The 18392-nt window shown below is 39.1% G+C and overlaps 2 protein-coding genes and 1 long non-coding RNA gene across 3 annotated transcripts; 1 reads left to right on the top strand and 2 right to left on the bottom strand.

The window, feature by feature from the left end:
* The first annotated feature begins 1732 nt into the window (after positions 1 to 1732).
* On the top strand, positions 1733 to 7740 carry LOC133919559 (uncharacterized). Its single transcript, XR_009909934.1, has 4 exons — positions 1733 to 2418; positions 2511 to 2748; positions 5121 to 5283; positions 5558 to 7740. It is a non-coding gene; the product is annotated as an uncharacterized LOC133919559 (long non-coding RNA).
* A 2527-nt stretch (positions 7741 to 10267) lies between these two features.
* LOC133918046 (uncharacterized) lies at positions 10268 to 12231 on the bottom strand. Its single transcript, XM_062361816.1, has 5 exons — positions 11857 to 12231; positions 11617 to 11777; positions 11239 to 11533; positions 10778 to 11029; positions 10268 to 10705 (listed from the first exon to the last, which is right to left on the bottom strand). Exons 1-5 carry the CDS (start codon positions 11917 to 11919, stop codon positions 10268 to 10270), a joined length of 1209 nt encoding a protein of 402 aa, XP_062217800.1. The 5' UTR covers positions 11920 to 12231.
* Positions 12232 to 12484: 253 nt separating this feature from the next.
* LOC133918045 (uncharacterized) lies at positions 12485 to 17242 on the bottom strand. Its single transcript, XM_062361815.1, has 5 exons — positions 17090 to 17242; positions 13079 to 13225; positions 12729 to 12999; positions 12553 to 12646; positions 12485 to 12491 (listed from the first exon to the last, which is right to left on the bottom strand). The coding sequence occupies exons 1-5, from the start codon at positions 17240 to 17242 to the stop codon at positions 12485 to 12487; spliced, it is 672 nt and encodes a 223-aa protein (XP_062217799.1).
* Positions 17243 to 18392: the final 1150 nt, after the last annotated feature.

Below are 18392 nucleotides of genomic sequence, written 5' to 3'. Positions count from 1 at the left end.
TACTACTAGCCACAATAGCTAGGAAGATGCACTGGTGCACTGCAACAATAAGATAGAACATATGCTGACACTTGCAGTAAAATGCAGAAAAATGAGATGACTACTGTGATGAAAACAAATGTCATTCTGTGGCCAGCCGCAGCTAAAATGAATCAATCATTCTGGTTCATTACACTATCTAATCGACCATTACTATCTAAAATGAATCAATCATTCTGGTTCATTACACTATCTAATTTGCCTGACACAAACAGATCATGTGGACAAAAAACATGTCATTACTAACTGGATCAATGCGGTAACAGATCATTACTAACAGATCATTACTAATCGAGCATGAATAATGTGGACAACCTGAACTGAATCAAAAATAGCAGTACTACTAGCCACAACAGCTAGGATAGGAGAGCACATCACTCCCTCATCTCAGATTTTTCAGAAACAATTAGCAGACCACATGGAGTTGTTCATTTCGTTTGAGACTGGGAAACATTTTGCAGAACATAATCCTAGGAAACAATTAGCTGTGTGTATATATAAGAAAGACAGTGTATATATTAGTTTCAGTGTGCGCCTGCATATGATACTGGAAAGGCAGAGACCTCAGTCAGTCACACAAAGCATCTGGGAATGGTTCAATCAGATTGTCGATGCATATACGTATAGAACCTATGTCATTCTGTGGCCAGCCGCAGATGAATCAATCATTCTTTTTGATCATTACTAATCGACCATTACTAATTTGACTCACAAAAACATAACATGTGCACAACAACAGATCAGTACTAACTGGATCCGAGCTCAAACAAAGCAACACTAGTCACACCAGCTAGGATAGGAGAGCACATCACTCCCTGATCTCAGATCCGCAGCCCAAATGCAATTTTCTTTTCGTTTGATACTGGGAGATTCAGAAACAAGTATTACCACAACAAACTCCTCGGTAAAAAGGATCAAAAATACTTTTCCATTAACCTATGCTTGCGGCCGAAGATGACTATGTGCTAAGGGGGACCATGGCCACCTCTGGCCACAAGGAACCGCCGTCCCTGCTACAAGCTTTGCATCTACGAGCGAGCCACAGCCACAACCGAACCAAGGACGACGATTTGCAAGCCACACCCCACTTTCCCGGTGTGCTACTTCCTACCAAATGCACTCCAACAAATTGGTTGTACACGCCGTGGAGAACCCAATCCCTAGCGCCGACAAAACCACCACGGTCCCCCCCCCGGCGGCCACCGCAAGGACTGGAAGTAGCGGTGGGAGAACTTACGTTGCTGCCGACGTCGTCCTTGGTGCCGTCGCCGAGCCCGCGGACGGCGGGGACGAACGAAATGCCTCCGCTGGATCTGCTTCCCCTCCTCTCCTCCTCCACAGGGACCGCCGCCGAGGGCCCCGACCTTCCGCGCTTCCGCCCGAGTCCCCCCCCCCCCCGCCGTCCTCACCGCCGCGGCGCCTCGCCAGATCCCCTTCCGCAGCTTCGCGGGAGCAGGGACCCCCTCTCCTATCCGCTCGCCCAAATGCGGCCTCCAGCGACATCTGCGTTTGCCGAACGGGTTCCCCACCCCGCATCCCTGTCGCACACGATATCGACTCCGTTGGAGTCGCTTGCGGGCGCCCTCCAGCCGCAAATCGCCCGCAACAGGCAAATGCCGAGCCGATACCGAGTCCGTTGGAGTCGGTCTAACTGAGGGAGTTTTGGACAGATGTCAACCAAAGAATAGGGAGCCTTATAACTTTGCAGCACATATTTTATGAAGTACTGCTTGATAGTCCTATATTAATTTTAAAATGGAATATAATATTGAGAAGCAATGTATCCAGGCAGCCCCAAATCAGTTCATCGAGAGGTCTACCGACTCCGCCGCTACCGTATGCTGTTGAGCCTTCTCATCGCACCGGATTCGTGGCTGCAGCGACGCCGTTGCTTGTCGACATTCCCATACGCTGCTACGGCCTCCACAGCACCTCGACTTCGCCGATCGTTAGCGCTCGGCGAGCCTTGCGTCCTCTCCCGATACAACCCTAAATCATGTTATAATCCCCAAATTCATGCTCTATCTGTAGCTTAGAGTCCTAAATCCATGCTCCACTTGTAGCACATCAGTCTATGAATTTGAGCAATCTTATATGTGAGCAATAGCTTTTGCTTTTAGGCGTGGGAGATGGCTGTAGATGCTGCAGTCCGTCGGAGAGGAAGGAGAAGCGAGGGGATCGACACTGAGGTTGGATTTCACGTCCCTTTGAAAATGGTATTACTATATGGTTGATTCTCCCCTCGACTCCGCCGACGGGTACTAATTGATTCCGTTGGCCGCCGCTCGACTCCACCAACAATGGTTGCCCCTTGACTCTGGCGGTAGCCATCAGTCGATTCTGCTTCTACACGCTCGGCAAGCCTTGCGTTCTCTCTAGGTACAGCTCTAAATCTCTGCTCAATTGTTGTTAGTCAGTAATAATTTCTGATGTTTCATGTCATAATCCCCAAATCCATTCTCTATTTGTAGCTTAGATCCCTAAATCCATGCTCCACTTGTAGCACATCAGTCTATGGATTTGAGCAATTGTATATGTGAGAAATAGCTTTTGCTTTTAGGCGTGGGAGATGGCTGTAGCTGCTGTAGTTCGTCGGAGAGGAAGGAGAAGCGAGGGGATCGGCATTGAGGTCAGATATCACGTCCCTTTGAAAATGGGATTACTATATGGAGAGTTTTGCATTTGACTTATTAACAGATGGATTTACAGGTAACATATGTCTTGATCTTGCGTTCTCTATGTCGTTCCTGCCATGAATACTCTGTTCAGTTTGTGTTATTATATGAAGGCAGGGACTGTAAGTTAGTGTGTGTGTGTGTGTGTATATATATATATATATATATATTTTAATCTGTATAATAATTTATCAAATACTACGTCTAAAATACCAAAGTATTTTGCAATGTGAAGGATGTACATAATGTACTAAAGGATTTCTTTGAACACAATATTTTTTGCGACATTTTTGTCGGGTGTCTCTTCATCTGAGATCAGAATCTTCAGTCCTTGTTTGCTTGTGACACGTGATACAGCAACATATAGTTGTCCGTGTGTGAAAACTTGCTTAGGTAAAAATAGTCCAACATTCTTTAGTGATTGCCCCTGACTCTTGTTTATTGTCATTGCGAAGCACACGGATATAGGGTATTGCCTTCTTTTCAACACAAATGGCCACTTTGATTCGTTTGGTGACATGATGATTCGTGGAATGTACACCTTATTTCCAATGTTGGTACCGGTTATGATTTGTGCTTCGATGAACCACTTCCCTAATTGTGTTATAGTCAACCTTGTGCCGTTGCATAGGCCAGCACCTTGATTGATATTTCTCAACATCATTATTGGTAGACCAATTTTCAATCGCAGCTCATGATTTGGTGTTCCGGGGAATTTCAAGCTGTTGAGGAACTCTGTCGGATACAACTGATCTTCAGTTCGTTGTTTGACATAGCTTTGCAAATTGTATCTGAGCTTAGATATATTGTTTCTTCACCAGGTATTTGACTCATTATGTAAGAGTTTATCTCATCCACCATTTCATTTCTTGGGCATAGGATGGCCCTTTCTTCTAGGTATGTTCTGTTTTTGTAGTTCCTATACAGGTCTGTGTAGGTGCTGTTTACAATTGTCTCTATTTCATTTGCTACTTTTTTGCAAAATCAAGTCTTCAGGGATTTTTATCCATGCCTCGTCCTCTTTGTTTCCTGCTAATCCATCCCCAATGCTAAGTATCCATTCTGCAAATTCCTGGGTCATCTTTTTTTCTTCTGGAGAATCTGTAAGTGCAGTGATGCGCATATTTTGCGTGAGCTTAATTTCTTCGAAGTGCCTCCATAGGTATGAACGCTTTAAGGATGCATCAACAATATGAGACCTGCGTCCTTTAGGTATGACTGGCAATGTTTGTCTGAAATCACCTCCCATTACTACTGTCATCCCACCAAATGGTTTGTCTTGGCTATTCCTATTTGTATTTCTCAGAATATCTCTCAAGCTTTTGTCTAGTGCCTCGAAGCAGTATTTGTTTGTCATAGGGGCCTCATCCCATAATATAAGAGATGCCTTGTTTAATAGTTCTGCAAGAAATGATCCCTGCTTGATATCGCATGTCGACTCATTGTTGATGTTCAGTGGGATGTGAAACCTTGAATGTGCTGTTCTTCCTCCTGGTAAAAGAAGTGCTGCTATTCCACTGGAGGCCACGGCTAAAACTATCTTTCCTTCAGATCTCAGCGATGTTGTGATAGCCTTCCAAAGAAATGTTTTCCCTGTTCCAACATATCCATTTACAAATATAAGTTTGCCAAGGTTATTATTTACTGATTGTGTTATTGCATCAAATGCCTTTCTTTGATCAAGATTCAATTTACTGAGCAGTTCCATGCTCTCTTTTCCTAGAGCACATCTGTCATAGTTTAGCTCATTTCTCAACCTATTTCTTAGGCCCTGCATGACAGTGTTGTCTGATAATGGCATTCCTTTAAACTCCTTTAAAGATTTTCCGCCTTTCCTTAGCAAATCCTCGATCTCTATTAGCATAAGATTCCTTATTTGATCTGGCTGTAGCTGTAGCGTTTCAAAATTTAGTATTCTCCTTTGACGCCTTTGGATGTCCTCAGAGAGTAGTTCCCAATTTGATTCCCACAATTTATCTGGGTGTGTGACCTCACAGAACAGTAGTATCGTGCATAAAAGTTGGCGCATTTGTGCTGCAGAAGCCCAATATGATGCCTCTTTGATGCAGTCGTCCCATTCGTTGTCATCATCTAGCAAACCAAGTGCGTAACACGCTGATTTGTAAGTTGGGTGGATAACACCATTCACTGTTCTGATGTCTTTGAATGATTTGCATCCTTTGATAATGTTTAGCAGTATTCTCATGTAGTACCTTTCACCACTTGCTGGATTGGCGTAATAGATCCTTCCTATTGATCTTTTTCCTCCACGTCTTGGTTTCCATTCCTTTTCCTTTGAGTGCCAGGTCCACTTTGTTGGAAATTCTGCATATGTTAGTTCGCGTGCGTCTTCATGCAATCGATTAGCTGTCATCCACTCTGTGAAAATTGAGTTTTCTATGCCAGGGCGATGTACAATCTTCTCAAGATCAGTGGAGTCAGGAAACACGACTACCTGTTCATTTTCAAGGTGGAATTGTAATCTCTAGACAGATGGCTCTCTGTGTTGAAGTTCAAATCCAAATATACGCCATGATGCTTCTCCTGCTAATAAGTACCGTGCATCAAGGTACATTTGTATTTCATCATTCTTATCTGTAGCAGTCAGCTTTGCAGTAGTTCTATCATCTCCTTTGTGTATGTATTTGAATAGGTATTTTATGGACCTTGATTTATTGCACCACTCAACGTTTATGTGTGCTTGGTACTTGACTATAAGATCTCTATTGTATGGAACGACATACCGGTTGTCCAGTCTTACTCTATCTATTTCTATAGTTCTCCCATCATCTCTTCTTCTGTATATTGGATGTCCTTCCTCATCTACTGTTGTCTCTTGACAGAACATCTTGGGGAAATGTTTTGAGCATTTACCATCAATCATGCATGGTGATTTATGATTTGCCTCTCCACATGGTCCATGCATCATGAATTTTTGAACAGCTATATTACCTTCCGGATCCTCATCGTTGTCTGGGATCTCTGCTGATATGATGCTATCAATATTAGAAGGGTTGGGGTCCCTGTCTTTTGGGTCTAGGAAGACCAATATGTGTGCATGAGGAAGTCCTCTTTTCTGAAACTCAATTGTATAGATAACTACAAAAGAAAATTTTGTAATATTATATTTAATACTGGGAGGCACATATAATTTGATAGGGGTCAAATAATTAACATGGTCATAAATGAAGTGTAAAAATGCTAAAGATGGTTTGGTAAACATACCTTCTATTGTGCGGCCAAAGCACTTGTTTTTCTTGATGTCCTCAGTTATTAGTTCATGCAACTTTATAAGGAATACTCTATTGCAAATGTCGGGACAGTCTTCTGGCTTTTGACCTGGTATGTAGTCCAGCATGGCCTGTATTTCGGGCCACTTTGGGTTACATGTGAAAGTGAGAAAGAGGTCTGTATATCCAGCCCAACGACATATTGCTATAGCATCTTGGTAATACTGTTGCTTATTTCTTGGACTTCCTGTACATGATGAAGGCAGTATTATTCTTTTACCTACCTGATCAGTTCTTATGTCACCATTGTCAAGTGCATCTTGCAGTCCACTATACAATTCCGTCCTTAGCGTGCCTTGATGCATCCTGTACCAATTGAGTCTCCACTGTTCAATGCATGCTGCTGCATCTACTATGAATTGGAGGAACAGTCGACCACTCATTAGCAGCACAGTCGACTGATTCAAACGTTGTTGTATGCGATATGCATAATATTCCATCATGGTGACATGCTTCCTCTCGCCTTCATGGCCCTCTATTTCTTCATATGGTATTTCAGGTCTAAATCCGTCCTCCCCATACGGAAATAGCAAAGGGTATTGCATAAACATAAAATTCGGGTGCAGTTCGGAAATTCTTTGTAAATGTTTATCCTTGTCTTCCACTATTATATCCCGTTCTGAAGCTTCATCACTTTGATCTCCCAAAATGAGTGCTGCAATTTCAGAGGCAGTTGGTAGGTTATATTTTCTTCCATCTCTCGATCTTTCACTCAGTAGTCGTATTTTAACATTTTTGAAATCTGATTCTCTGAATCTGTCCCTTGCCATGCGAAATGTTCTGACCAAAACATTATTCTCATCAAGCATCTCCAACAATTTGGACACAATATTTTCATCTAATTCTTGATTGTTTGTTTTCGAGCTAGATGCACGCAATCTGTTTTTCACCTCATTTTCTGTATCATAAATGTACAGCTAGGCGAATTTTGGATTATCACCTTTTTTCGGAAGCAATGTGCCTATTCGATGATAATTTTGACCGTTGAGCCGAAAAACATAAGGTCCACCACCTTGTCTATTTATCTCATGATCGATGCGGCCACCCATTGAAGTGAATGCGAACATTGAATTGTAGGTTCTGATGTTTTGTCTGTAGTTCGATGATTCTCCTCTTTCTTCATAACGAAGTAGTTGCTCAAGATATGCTGGAGGCTTTTTCAGAGGTGGCAGCTTCACCTTCCCTTGTTTACAGCAGAGTCCAAACATTGGTCTTGATTTATTCCTATTATGCTTGTTTCTTTCTTGATGCCACATTATAGCTCCACAATTTGGGCATATGCAAGTGGGTTTTCCAAAATTTGAAGCTTCAGTTGGAGGAGGACGTGGAGCTTTTCCCCTTTTTATGGCTCGTAACTTTCGTATTTTTTCTCTACATGATTTGCTCATTTCTCTGGTAGTAAAATCAAGATTAGATAATTGGTTGCATAAATTTGGTTCCTGTTGAGACTGTGAGTCATTTGTTGCTTTCGAAGTAGATCTGATTTTATCATTATCTTTGCTATTCGATAAATACATTGATTGCTGAGACAGTGGTTGTTTCCTCTTTGACGGGTTTTTTATCGATTGATATTTTGTATCACTGCAAAAAAGAATATTTGTATGTTAGTTGTTATTCAATAGTACTCTATGATTGAGTAGGCCATGGTGTTATCTAATTGTCTACCTTTCTTTCTCTTCATCTTGTGTTCCTTGATACGGCTCTGTATTCTGATCATTAGATACATTCTGAAAAATATAGTGTTAACATATTTTTTATAACATTCTAGGAACTGATACAAAATAGAAGTGTTGCATGGTACCCTTTTGATTGGTGGAACAACTATGGGACTCCTGGATGTTGTTTTTTCAGTCAATGTCCTGCAACATTTTCGATTAAAGGTAAATGATGATTGTATAGTAGTAGTATGATAAATTAATTATTTGGAAATCAAGCTGGTACCTTGAAGCAGATTGTGTATTGCCATTTTGCATGCTATTCGACCTTGCACGTTTGTTACTCTCTTTTTCATCGAGTAGTTGTTTCCTCTTTGATGTTTTTTTCAACTGATACCTTGTATCATTGCAAAAGAACAAATGTTTGAGAAGATAATTGTTAATAGTATAATTATATGATTGGATAGGCCATGAAGTCGATCTGTTGACTACCTTTTTTTTCTCTTGATCTATTTTCCCCTGATGTTGCTCTATATTGTGATCATTGATTACATCCTGAAAGGAAGATACAGTGCCAACTTATTTTGCAAAGTATTGTGAAAACTGGTAAAAATAAAGTGTTGCGTCATTACCTTGTTGCTTGGTGATACAGATACGACATATGCTGATGTATATATTTCAGTTGATGGCCTACAACATCTTGTATTAAAGGTAATTTACAGTTGTGTAGTAGTAATATAGTAAATTAACTGTGAGCTAGTACCTTTCACTGTTATTATGTGGGATATTTTGTTTCATATAAACATCATTGTAATATAGTTTTGAACATTTGTTATTCCTCCTTTTGTTTATTATTTGTTTCCTCTTCATCCGAGCCTTTTCAGGTCCATGCTTCTATAGATCATCTTCAACGTTCCTGGAATGCATTTATTGATTAGTCATGCCAGAAAGGTCAGTTTAGATGCTAAATTTATTTGAAAGAGTTTACCTTTCGTTGACTTGATTTACTGTAGCCTGAAAAGTTGTTAAATTATGTTGTAAATAATCTGAAAGTTTAGATGTTAAATTGAAATAGTATAGCCAAGTTGATACCTTGTTTCTTTTCTGTATCAAAATATTTTTCCTCTTTAATCGATTGTCTCTAGTACTGAATGGTTGATGTAGCATGTTGTTTCGATCGATAATTTAGGGCGTGATGCGATCTGTGAGGAAGTACTTTAAAATTATGGATTATAGATATAGAAGAATATAAGTATGATGAAATAAAGATATTCCACCTCAATGTACTTACCTTTTTATTCCACCGATTTCGATCTAAAAAGTGTCAATGAGAACCTGTTGATTGAATATGTAGACTTTGTGCTGAATAATGAAAATGATGAATGACGAATGGAAATATGTAGCAGAAGAACCTGATGCAATCTGTGAGGAAGTATTTTAAAATATTGGATTATAGATATAGAAGAATATAAGTATGATGAAATAAAGATATTCCATCTCAATGTTCTTACCTTTTTATACCACCAACTTGAATCTGAATACTGTTGATGAAAACCTGATGATTGAATCTGAAGGCTTTGTGCTTGATGATGAAAATATGTGGGTGTTCAACCTAATATAATGCAATGACACTTGTTAGGATTGGACATTGGTAATCTGGAAGATGGATTCGTCAACATAGAAGAATCTGGCGAGACCTTGCTTCCTTGTGGCACACAGAGGAAGCCTGCGCATAGAATATGAATTAGATATGGTCTGCCAGATTTGTTTTGGTGGAAGAAGCCTGTTGCCCTTGCATATATAACGTTGTAGCTTTCTTATCTTATTCAATTCGGACATGACTTCGAGACCTGGCAGATTTTTGTATTGTACCCCAGCCGTAAATATAATGGCATTGACGTGTCCGTTTTGGATTCCTTTTATATTTGATTTGGAGGCCAGCAATATTTACCATAGTACTTTTGGCAAAATAAGTTTGGCAAACTTGTCTATATATGATAATATAGTAGTGCATATAATTAGTTTTTGTTAGTTGTTGTTGAACTCGGTTACGTATCCAAGATGGTAAGTAAATTTTGATGACTGCAAACAACGTCGTGGAAGACTGGAAAGCGAGAAGCAGTGCGGGAACACCATGCAATGCGATTCGTTTCGAGGAGGGCAAACGTCCAGGACTCGGGTAATTTGTGGAGGCCAGAAAGTTGTGTGCTGCCGACGTCGGGCTCGCTCTGTGAAGGCAATCTTCGCGTCTCTCGACCTCACTGAGGACAACGTCCGGCGGGTCCAGGCACTTTTCGAGCTTCTTCGGTTTGGCCGTAAGTTCACTCTCCCTAACCCATCTCAAATCGCGTATTTATTCACAATGTATAGTTGATTTGTATGTGGTTCACATTTGCCTCCTGTTCTATCTGATTTAATAGTAATGAAGGTGGATTTCGTGGAATTTTAGTGTTTATTGACTTGTATGAGCAAATAACCATTATACTATTATTGCAATTACTGAATACATACTGAGCTATTGTGTAAAAAAAATATGTAAGAAACTTGAATATCCACTGTTATTGACAAAATGTGTCACATATTGTAGAACATAGTAGATCGGGGTAATTTAAAAGATGTCTGTATACTTTTGGTTAACTCTCTTTGTTCTCTTAGGCCTTCCCTGATTTGCTTTATTTTTTAGGTGATCAACAGTCTTCTTGCATTTAGCATCAATATTTTTGCTCTTTTTGCCATCAATCTTTTTAGCCAATCTTTCTCCAATCCTTATGTTCTTTTCTAGAGCAGCTAATTGTTTGGCGTAATTGCTGTCAATCTCCAAGCCTTCATTTTCAGGTGTTTCTGTGTAGATTTCATCTGAGTCATCTTCTATTGCCATATATCTCCGTCTTGTTTGCTTGCCACATTGAAGTTTGCTTAACGAAGATCTGTTTTCTTCACATTTACTTTTATCCATGCTACTAACATCGCTATCTTCTGGCTCTTCTTTCACATGCGCCATCGAGGTTGATTCCATTTTGCTAAGTGAATAATTTGTGATGTCTACCTGCAAAGAAAAATAGGTAATTTAAATATGCCGAGCCTTACAATGGCTTTGTCTGCATAACAGTTCAAGCACCTTTTTGTTTGGATTTTCCTGTTTTCTTTGTACAATAGACTTTCTCTTTCTTTGCAATTTTGTACTATTGTTTTGGCTTTCAGAAACTTCGCCATCTTCAAGTTGAACATGTTTATGCCTTCTTCCTATCCTTTTACTTCTCTGTTTCCCTTTGTGTTCTTCATTATCAACATCATCCGGTATATTTATGATTTCAGTTTCATGAGGCACTTGTTTTTCGAGAGCACCTTTTGGATTTTTTCTCAAGGTACTCTACAAAAGGCAACAGAAAAATTAGGGGCTAATATATGAGGAAACTTGAAAGGTAGTCTACACAATTTGTTAATGAGCTAATATATGAGGAAACTTGAAATGTTACCTTCATATTTTTCACAATATTGTTAGCTAAACTTTCTAAATTTGTGGTAGTGTTTTAGAAAAATTAAATGACCAATTCACATTAAATACTCAGGAAGAGTTACCTCTTTGATGCTTTTAATCTCAATTGTTGAATTTCCTTTTTCATTTGGAATAAATATTCTTGAGACGGTATAGTCTAGTCTGCAACTTGTGAAGTTGTACTCAGTCAATCTGAACTGAAAAATTAGTGTTTCTCCATATATTTTCTGTAGAGATTTTGGCACCTCCTTATTGTCATGATTGACTGAAGCAATCATAAAATCCGCTGATTCACTAATTAGCATTTGAGCTTCCTTGTCGAAAAGTACGTAAGTTGCGTTCGCTGTTGAATCACTTATTTCAAGCTTAATTTTGTACCTGCAACGTACAAACATTGTGATTAAAATTTACTTTCCTAATAGAAATAGCATAGTAACATTGTAAATTACTAAATTATTTACCTTGCTTTAGGCTGAGCTTTCTTATCACACTTTTTGCAAAAATAGTGATCACCATTCTTGTCAAGTTGCTTCTTGCAGTTATCATCACTACATGATATGTAGTACCAGCCAAATTTAATATTAACCACATTAATTGTTGCTTCAACGGTGAATATCCTTTCCTATAAATAGAAATATGTCATTAAAATCATGTAACTGAACTTAAACAATATATTACATAATGATCAAACAATATCATACCTGATTTGATGAGTCAAACAAAATCAAATTTAATTCTTCCAAAGTTCTTCTATTGTGTTGCATTTGCTCCTCTAATGTCCCTTTTAGATGGCCCTCATCATGTATATCTTTGATAATATTTTCATTTGAACAAATGCTATTTGTATAAAAAAATAATATCTATCATATTAGAGTGCATGCTTCATAGATTAAAATAGAAGTAACAATATGACATTTTATTTTACCTATTTTGTATATCGATAGCTTCAGCAATAGGTAAATCTACAAAAACTTGTGTTGCGCTGGTTGATGATAAAGAATATCCTGCGAATATCTCATTTATTTTATTCTCCAGGGGTTATTTATATATAAGACACTACATATGATATACAAAAATGATTGATTCAATGAAGACATACTGCCAAATTTCTTCACAGTTGTAGATGTTATTATGATGACATGAGTTTTCGACTTAACATCGACTTGCTCTACTTTATCATTCCACAATCTAACTTTAACTTCTTGATCACTGCAAAATGAGCAGATAAATCAGTATGAAACATCAAGTATTCTAATATCTTTAAAAAATGATTTTGAGGAACATATAGTTGTACAGATTCGCTACACGTAGTGGATTAGTAGCACAATATCATGATCTGCAATAAACGTATAATGATTTGGTAATTGACTTTCACATTTTTTCTTTTTCTAACTTACTCGATTAGAAGCACAATATCACGGATTTTTGATACTCCAAACTGTGTCCTGGTTTCTTCAACTAGTCCGATGTATGCTGCAATTCCTATAACATCTGTTTAAACATAAGTATGAATGATTAGATGGCAATCAAATAGGAGAATTAACATAAAGTTACAAAGTCAGTGATAACATACCTGAGAGGTAAGTGTCGATGTTAATTCTTTTAGAAAGCATATCTATGTTGCAAAACTTGAAACTATACTTTGGAATGTCATCTGTATCTTTGATCTTTTGTATAGTAGTTGTGGGCAAAAAGTTCACTACCTTGTCGTTTTCCACTGATCTATATGTTTTTGCTGCTGGTGTGACTCTAACATTCGCTATGACATACACATTATCTTCTTGAATCAATGTTTTGAATTTTTGAATATATGCCTTATTGATAACTCCGTGCACCATGGTCCCCTGGATTGTCATTCATCATTAGCTTCCAAACTAAAAATATTTAAAAAGAAGTTGCAATTATAACGAAGAATCCTTATACCTTTTCGTCAATAAGTATCATGTCAATACTTAAAATTTCACCGCTGCTGCGCAAGATTGCATCCCATAGTCTTGTTATCCTTGCTGTTATTTTCCATAATTCCTTCCCTGGCCTGATTTCACTTAAGGTTTTGCACAACATTGCAATCTGTCAACCGAAATAGCAAGAAACAATACATAAAGTTATGAAGATAAAGAGAGATATGCATGATTAAGGATCACCATGGTACTAATTTAGATGCTTTTCTGTACAGCAATTATTACATGCATGGCTATCTGGGATTAAAAAAAAGCAGAACAACAACACGTTACTGGAAGATGGAGAACGAAGCCAACGCTGGAGAAGAAAATTGTAGGAGATGAAAACACCTAGCAGAAGGATCTGTCGATACCTGGCAGATTTGTTTTGGTGAAAGAAAAAGCATGTCATCCTTGCATATATAATGTTGTAGATTTCTTATTCAATTCGGACTTAGAGACCCAGCAGATTTCTTTATTATATTCCAGCCGTAAACAATGACATTGACGTGTATGTTTTGAATTCCTTTTAAGTTCTGTTGTGATTTGGAGCCCGGCAAACTTGTGCATATATGATATTATAGTATAGTGCATATAATTACGTGTCCAGGATGGTCACGTTTCTGCAATGCTAATTATGATAAGTGACATTTCAATTTTGAAACGTGATACGTGACATTAATTTTGAAACGTGAAATTGAGGTCACGGTATGTACAGATGAATATGTAATGGTGGAGGTGGGTAATTTAGAAGTAAGAAAAGGGTACTTTGAGATATATTAAATCCAATGATTAAGGATGATTAAGTCTACCAAATCGATGGCTGGATGGTTTGCTTTTTTCAGGATTTTTCTATTATTTCTCTTTTTTCTTAACGCGTCTCATCCGAAGCACCGTAGAGTTCCAGATGGAACCTCCAATTAGTAAATATAAAGATTGTCTATTATAGTCATGAAAACAGGGGTGATAAATTCCCTTTAAAGCTAAAGAAACAATACTTTATGCACACTCTTTGAATCTGTTTAGCTTATGTAAGGATTACATGACAAGCTAATTTTTTGGGCCATGTAACCCAACAAACAGGCTTATTAGATAAGCTCTAAAATATTTGCGTAAACCTAACTTATAGCTGATTGTGAACTAATTAGGGGACCAATAACTAATAAGCTTTGTAAGCCATCTCTAACCATCATCATGCTCTATGCTGCAGTGGTTCCAAAAGCCAGTTGTTTAGTTCAGAGTTTATTTTTGATACACTTAAGTGGACTTGGCCTAATAGATTATGATGGCATAAGTGCTGACAGCATGTAGACTTTATAAGCTAGTTTTCTCTTTGATACGCCTTTAATTACAGCAGCTTGTTTCAAAGAACTGAAGCTAGTTTTCTCTTTGATACGCCTTGCAATTTGCATGATTCCATCTAGGTAGGGTTTTAGCCCTAATCCAAACCAATTCCTGTAGAACTTCACTGGTTGTGATAATCTTCCTAAGTGACTATCTGTAATTTGTTTCTTTCACTTTTTTGAATGACAGTAAAAAATGTTGTTATTTTTCAATACAAAGGCCATGTAACAATCACTTATTTCGTTGCCAGACTTGCAGCTCTGGCTTACCTTGTACCCTGTCCACTCTATACTATGGGAATCAATGGCAGAAGGCTGGTTCCTGACTTCCTCCTGCTAGTTTCATGCGTTTCATTACAAGGTTTCTGTCATTAATTGGATAAAATATGGAAATACTTCATCTTGCTAGAGAAGTGAAACAATTATTAACATCCCAGACTCATGAGCTTTGCGTTTCGTTTTGGTTTCAGGTTTGGTCCAGTCTTGTAGATTCAGCAGGCTGATTAGGAAATCTCTCCGAACTGTTTATTATTAGCTAGTACATCAGAGAACCGTCATCTAACAAAATGTCATGATTCGTCCTATGACTCATGAACCACGATATGGCTATCCGATGCACTGGCTATCGTGCAAAAGAAACATGGTAGAAACAGCTATTCGAATGTCTGTTCACACATTATACCTGAATGTGGCTCATTGGTTTGCATGGGTTCTCTTAATGTTCTATATGATATTTACCTTTAAATCCTTGGACACTTGCAACTATATCTGCATATCTGACTATAGGTTCAAGCATTGGGTTCTTCATGGTGATCTAGATACTGACCTTGTATAGCTTGTTACCATCTTCTTGAAACAACTTCATTCTTGACCACATTTAATTCTTCTTTGCACCTCTGGAGACCTGGGATTTCCTAGAAAGTCAAAGTAGAATTAACCCCACAATAACTCTGTCGGTGGTTTCGGTAACCCACCCTGACGATATCTCTCGTCAAACTAAAACGTTTGGAGGGTGTTGGTACATGTTCAGGCAGTAAATGGGCACAGACTCAGACTGCGTCATTTTCCCCCTTCAGTGCATTGTTCTCATCTGTAGTTCCGAGTTCTGTCCTGACGTCTGAGTCCTTTTTTGGGGAGTTAAAAAACTAAATCCTGAATCCTGATAAACAACATCGTGACGTTCAAGCGAGAAAATAATTGTCCTGTTATGAGTTAAAGCGTCACGGTTGTCTTGTGGTCAGGTTACGAAATCAGCCTTCTGTTGTTTTGCCCCTCTGGACAAACAGTGCATGTATTGGGATGTTCAGTCTATCAATCGCAATATTGTTGTCTTGCTATGAGTTACGATATCACCGTGAAGTTCATTATCAGAAGAAGAAAAACTCAGCAAATTGGCCGACCTTCCACTCTTTGACTCTTACGCTTGCTCGGTCTATAACAGCCAATCTTATAATTTCAATCCTCATTTTTTACCTGCCATCCTCTTTGTTGCTGTTTTCTTCGTTCTGGCAATCGTGCATGTTTCTTCCGTTTTTACTTTTTGCCCTGATATTCATTACCTCAACTTACTAACAATAACAAGCATGATCAAATAAGATTGGTGTTCTCGGTAGCCTCATTGACCTGTTCATTACTTTATTTAGTTTAGAGCAAATTTCACTTTAGACTATATATTAGCGTACTTGATGCACTTTGAACCACATTTAACAATTGGTGTCACTTTGACCTATAGATTTTACACAGATCTTTCAGTTGGCACTGTATCTAAGGATTGGACTTTTGACCATGCTCATATGGGAGTAGTTTCATCCGCCTCAGCTTCACAGATTTAATTGGGAGGGTGGACTTTTTTCCAATTCATACTTCCTTCCTTTCGGTCCATTCTTGATTGCATGCTTTCCATTTGATCTCAAGTTACTAGAGCCGCATCTACATATCGGACCTTTAGATTCCAAGTGTCACTACTCGCATGCTTTGTTATCTGCTTATATTCCTTGCTGACATCACCACCTCAAGTTCCCGCCTGCACGGCCGCTTCTATCCAGCCATGTCTACCTTGTCGCCACCTCTCCTCAAGTCACCACTTGCTTCACCGCACCACCCCGACCATGTCTACCTCATCGGTGGTCCGACGCATATCTTCGCAATGCTAGTGAATATATAATCAGAGGGTCAAATTATATGTAGGATATTGACTCTTTAGATGGTCGCCGATGCTATAACTCGATACTTTCCTATGCGATTTGGAGAGACGGCTCTAGCAACTTGAGACCAAAAGGGAAGGAATCAACGAATAATGCACTAAGAGGAAGAAAGCTTGGTTTGAAAGCAACAATCCACCCTTCTAGATGAATACATAGCGCTGGATGAAACTACTCCTCATGTGAGTATGGTCAAAGGCCAATTCCTTAAACACAATGCAAATTGAAATATTAGCATCAAATATATGGTTTGAAGTAGAGTTTATTGTTAAAGGTGGTTCAAAGTGCGCCAGATATACTAATACATGGTCCAAAGAGAAATTTACTCTTTAATTTAAGGACATACTAGTTATCTGTGAATGATTTGTTACCTCAAAATATGTCATTTTTTTAGTTACCGAATTGAAATCCAACCACTCTTCTAATACTCCTTGTCTTCAACCTACGCACCCGACTCCACTTGCCACCTCGATCGATCCCCATCCCACCTGCCACCTCGTCGGCATCATGGCTTTTACTATCGGCCTCCCCTTCTTCCTTCACCACCTCCGCTCCTTCTTCTCCACGCCTGGCCTCTCCTCCCCCTCCCTCCTCTGCCGTCATCACCCCTTCTTCCCCGCGCTGACCTCTTCTTCTCCCCCTTCTTCGTCTCCAGCGAGACATCCTCACGCCACCCTCTTCCCCTATCTCTGGTGGCAGATCTGCACCTACCATCCACTCCCTCGCTAACCATTCCGACATGACATCGCCCTTGCCACCAGCCACGTCCAACTGGCGGTCCTCAACCACCACGATGGGTGGCGTCTTGTCTCCCAGCCACCACAACTGTCGAGTTAGCAACCTCCCCGGCCATCCCTCTATAGCCCGAAAGCCACCGCAACCTTACACTTCGCTGGCGAAGAGGAGAGCTCGCTGGAGTTCATGGGGATCAGGAGTTCGCCAAAGTTCATGCAGATCTGGAGTTCGTCGGAGATGGGGATGGCTGGCACGAATGACGTTGTCAATCTGAAGGTTAGAAATTTGAAGATTTCCCTCCACAAAATCTATCAACAAATAAATAAGATTAGTGTTTAATTTAACCTATGTCCAGTGCACTCTACCTGATGATTTAACTATTTCTCGTTGACAATGATCCCTGCGCTAGCTCAAACTCAGATCGAATCCTTTGACTTCACAAGGGTGAAATCATAGATGAATAATCATATCTGAGGCACGTTAGTAGTGATTTAACTGTTTTATAGGAGTATTGTAACATCAAATATTATCCATCCATTTAGGATGAGATTGAACGGCTCACAACGTTTTGAAATCATCATGACTTTAGTTCATCCAAAGTTCGAGGATCGCGGTCCTAAAACTCATCTGCAGGTCACTAATGTCACCCTATCAAAGTTGGGTGTCCCTGGTGCAGCTTTCAGTAGGAATATACGTTTTGTATTTTTACATCATTGAGTCGATCCAAAATTTAAAAAATAAATTAAAGATTTCATCTCATCTAGTTAAATTAAGAAAAAAATAAATTAAATAGTGACCCGAGTCTACTCATTATGTACCACTTGCATCCTTTCAAATCTAGTATTTGGCTGGTTCACACTAACTGTTTGTAATTTAACCAATCGTGATATAGGGTCTGTTTGTTTCAGCTTCGGATTGTGGCTTTCAGCTTTTACAATCCGAAGCTGAAACAAACAGACAGCTTTTGGTTATAGCTTTTTAAAATTTGCTAGTTGGATTGTGGGAATCTGATAAACTG

The sequence above is a fragment of the Phragmites australis genome, chromosome 5 (assembly GCF_958298935.1).
Source record: "Phragmites australis chromosome 5, lpPhrAust1.1, whole genome shotgun sequence".
Lineage (NCBI taxonomy): Eukaryota > Viridiplantae > Streptophyta > Magnoliopsida > Poales > Poaceae > Phragmites > Phragmites australis.
The sequence above is the reverse complement of the archived record's forward strand: the minus strand, read 5'-3'. Positions and strand labels throughout refer to the sequence as shown.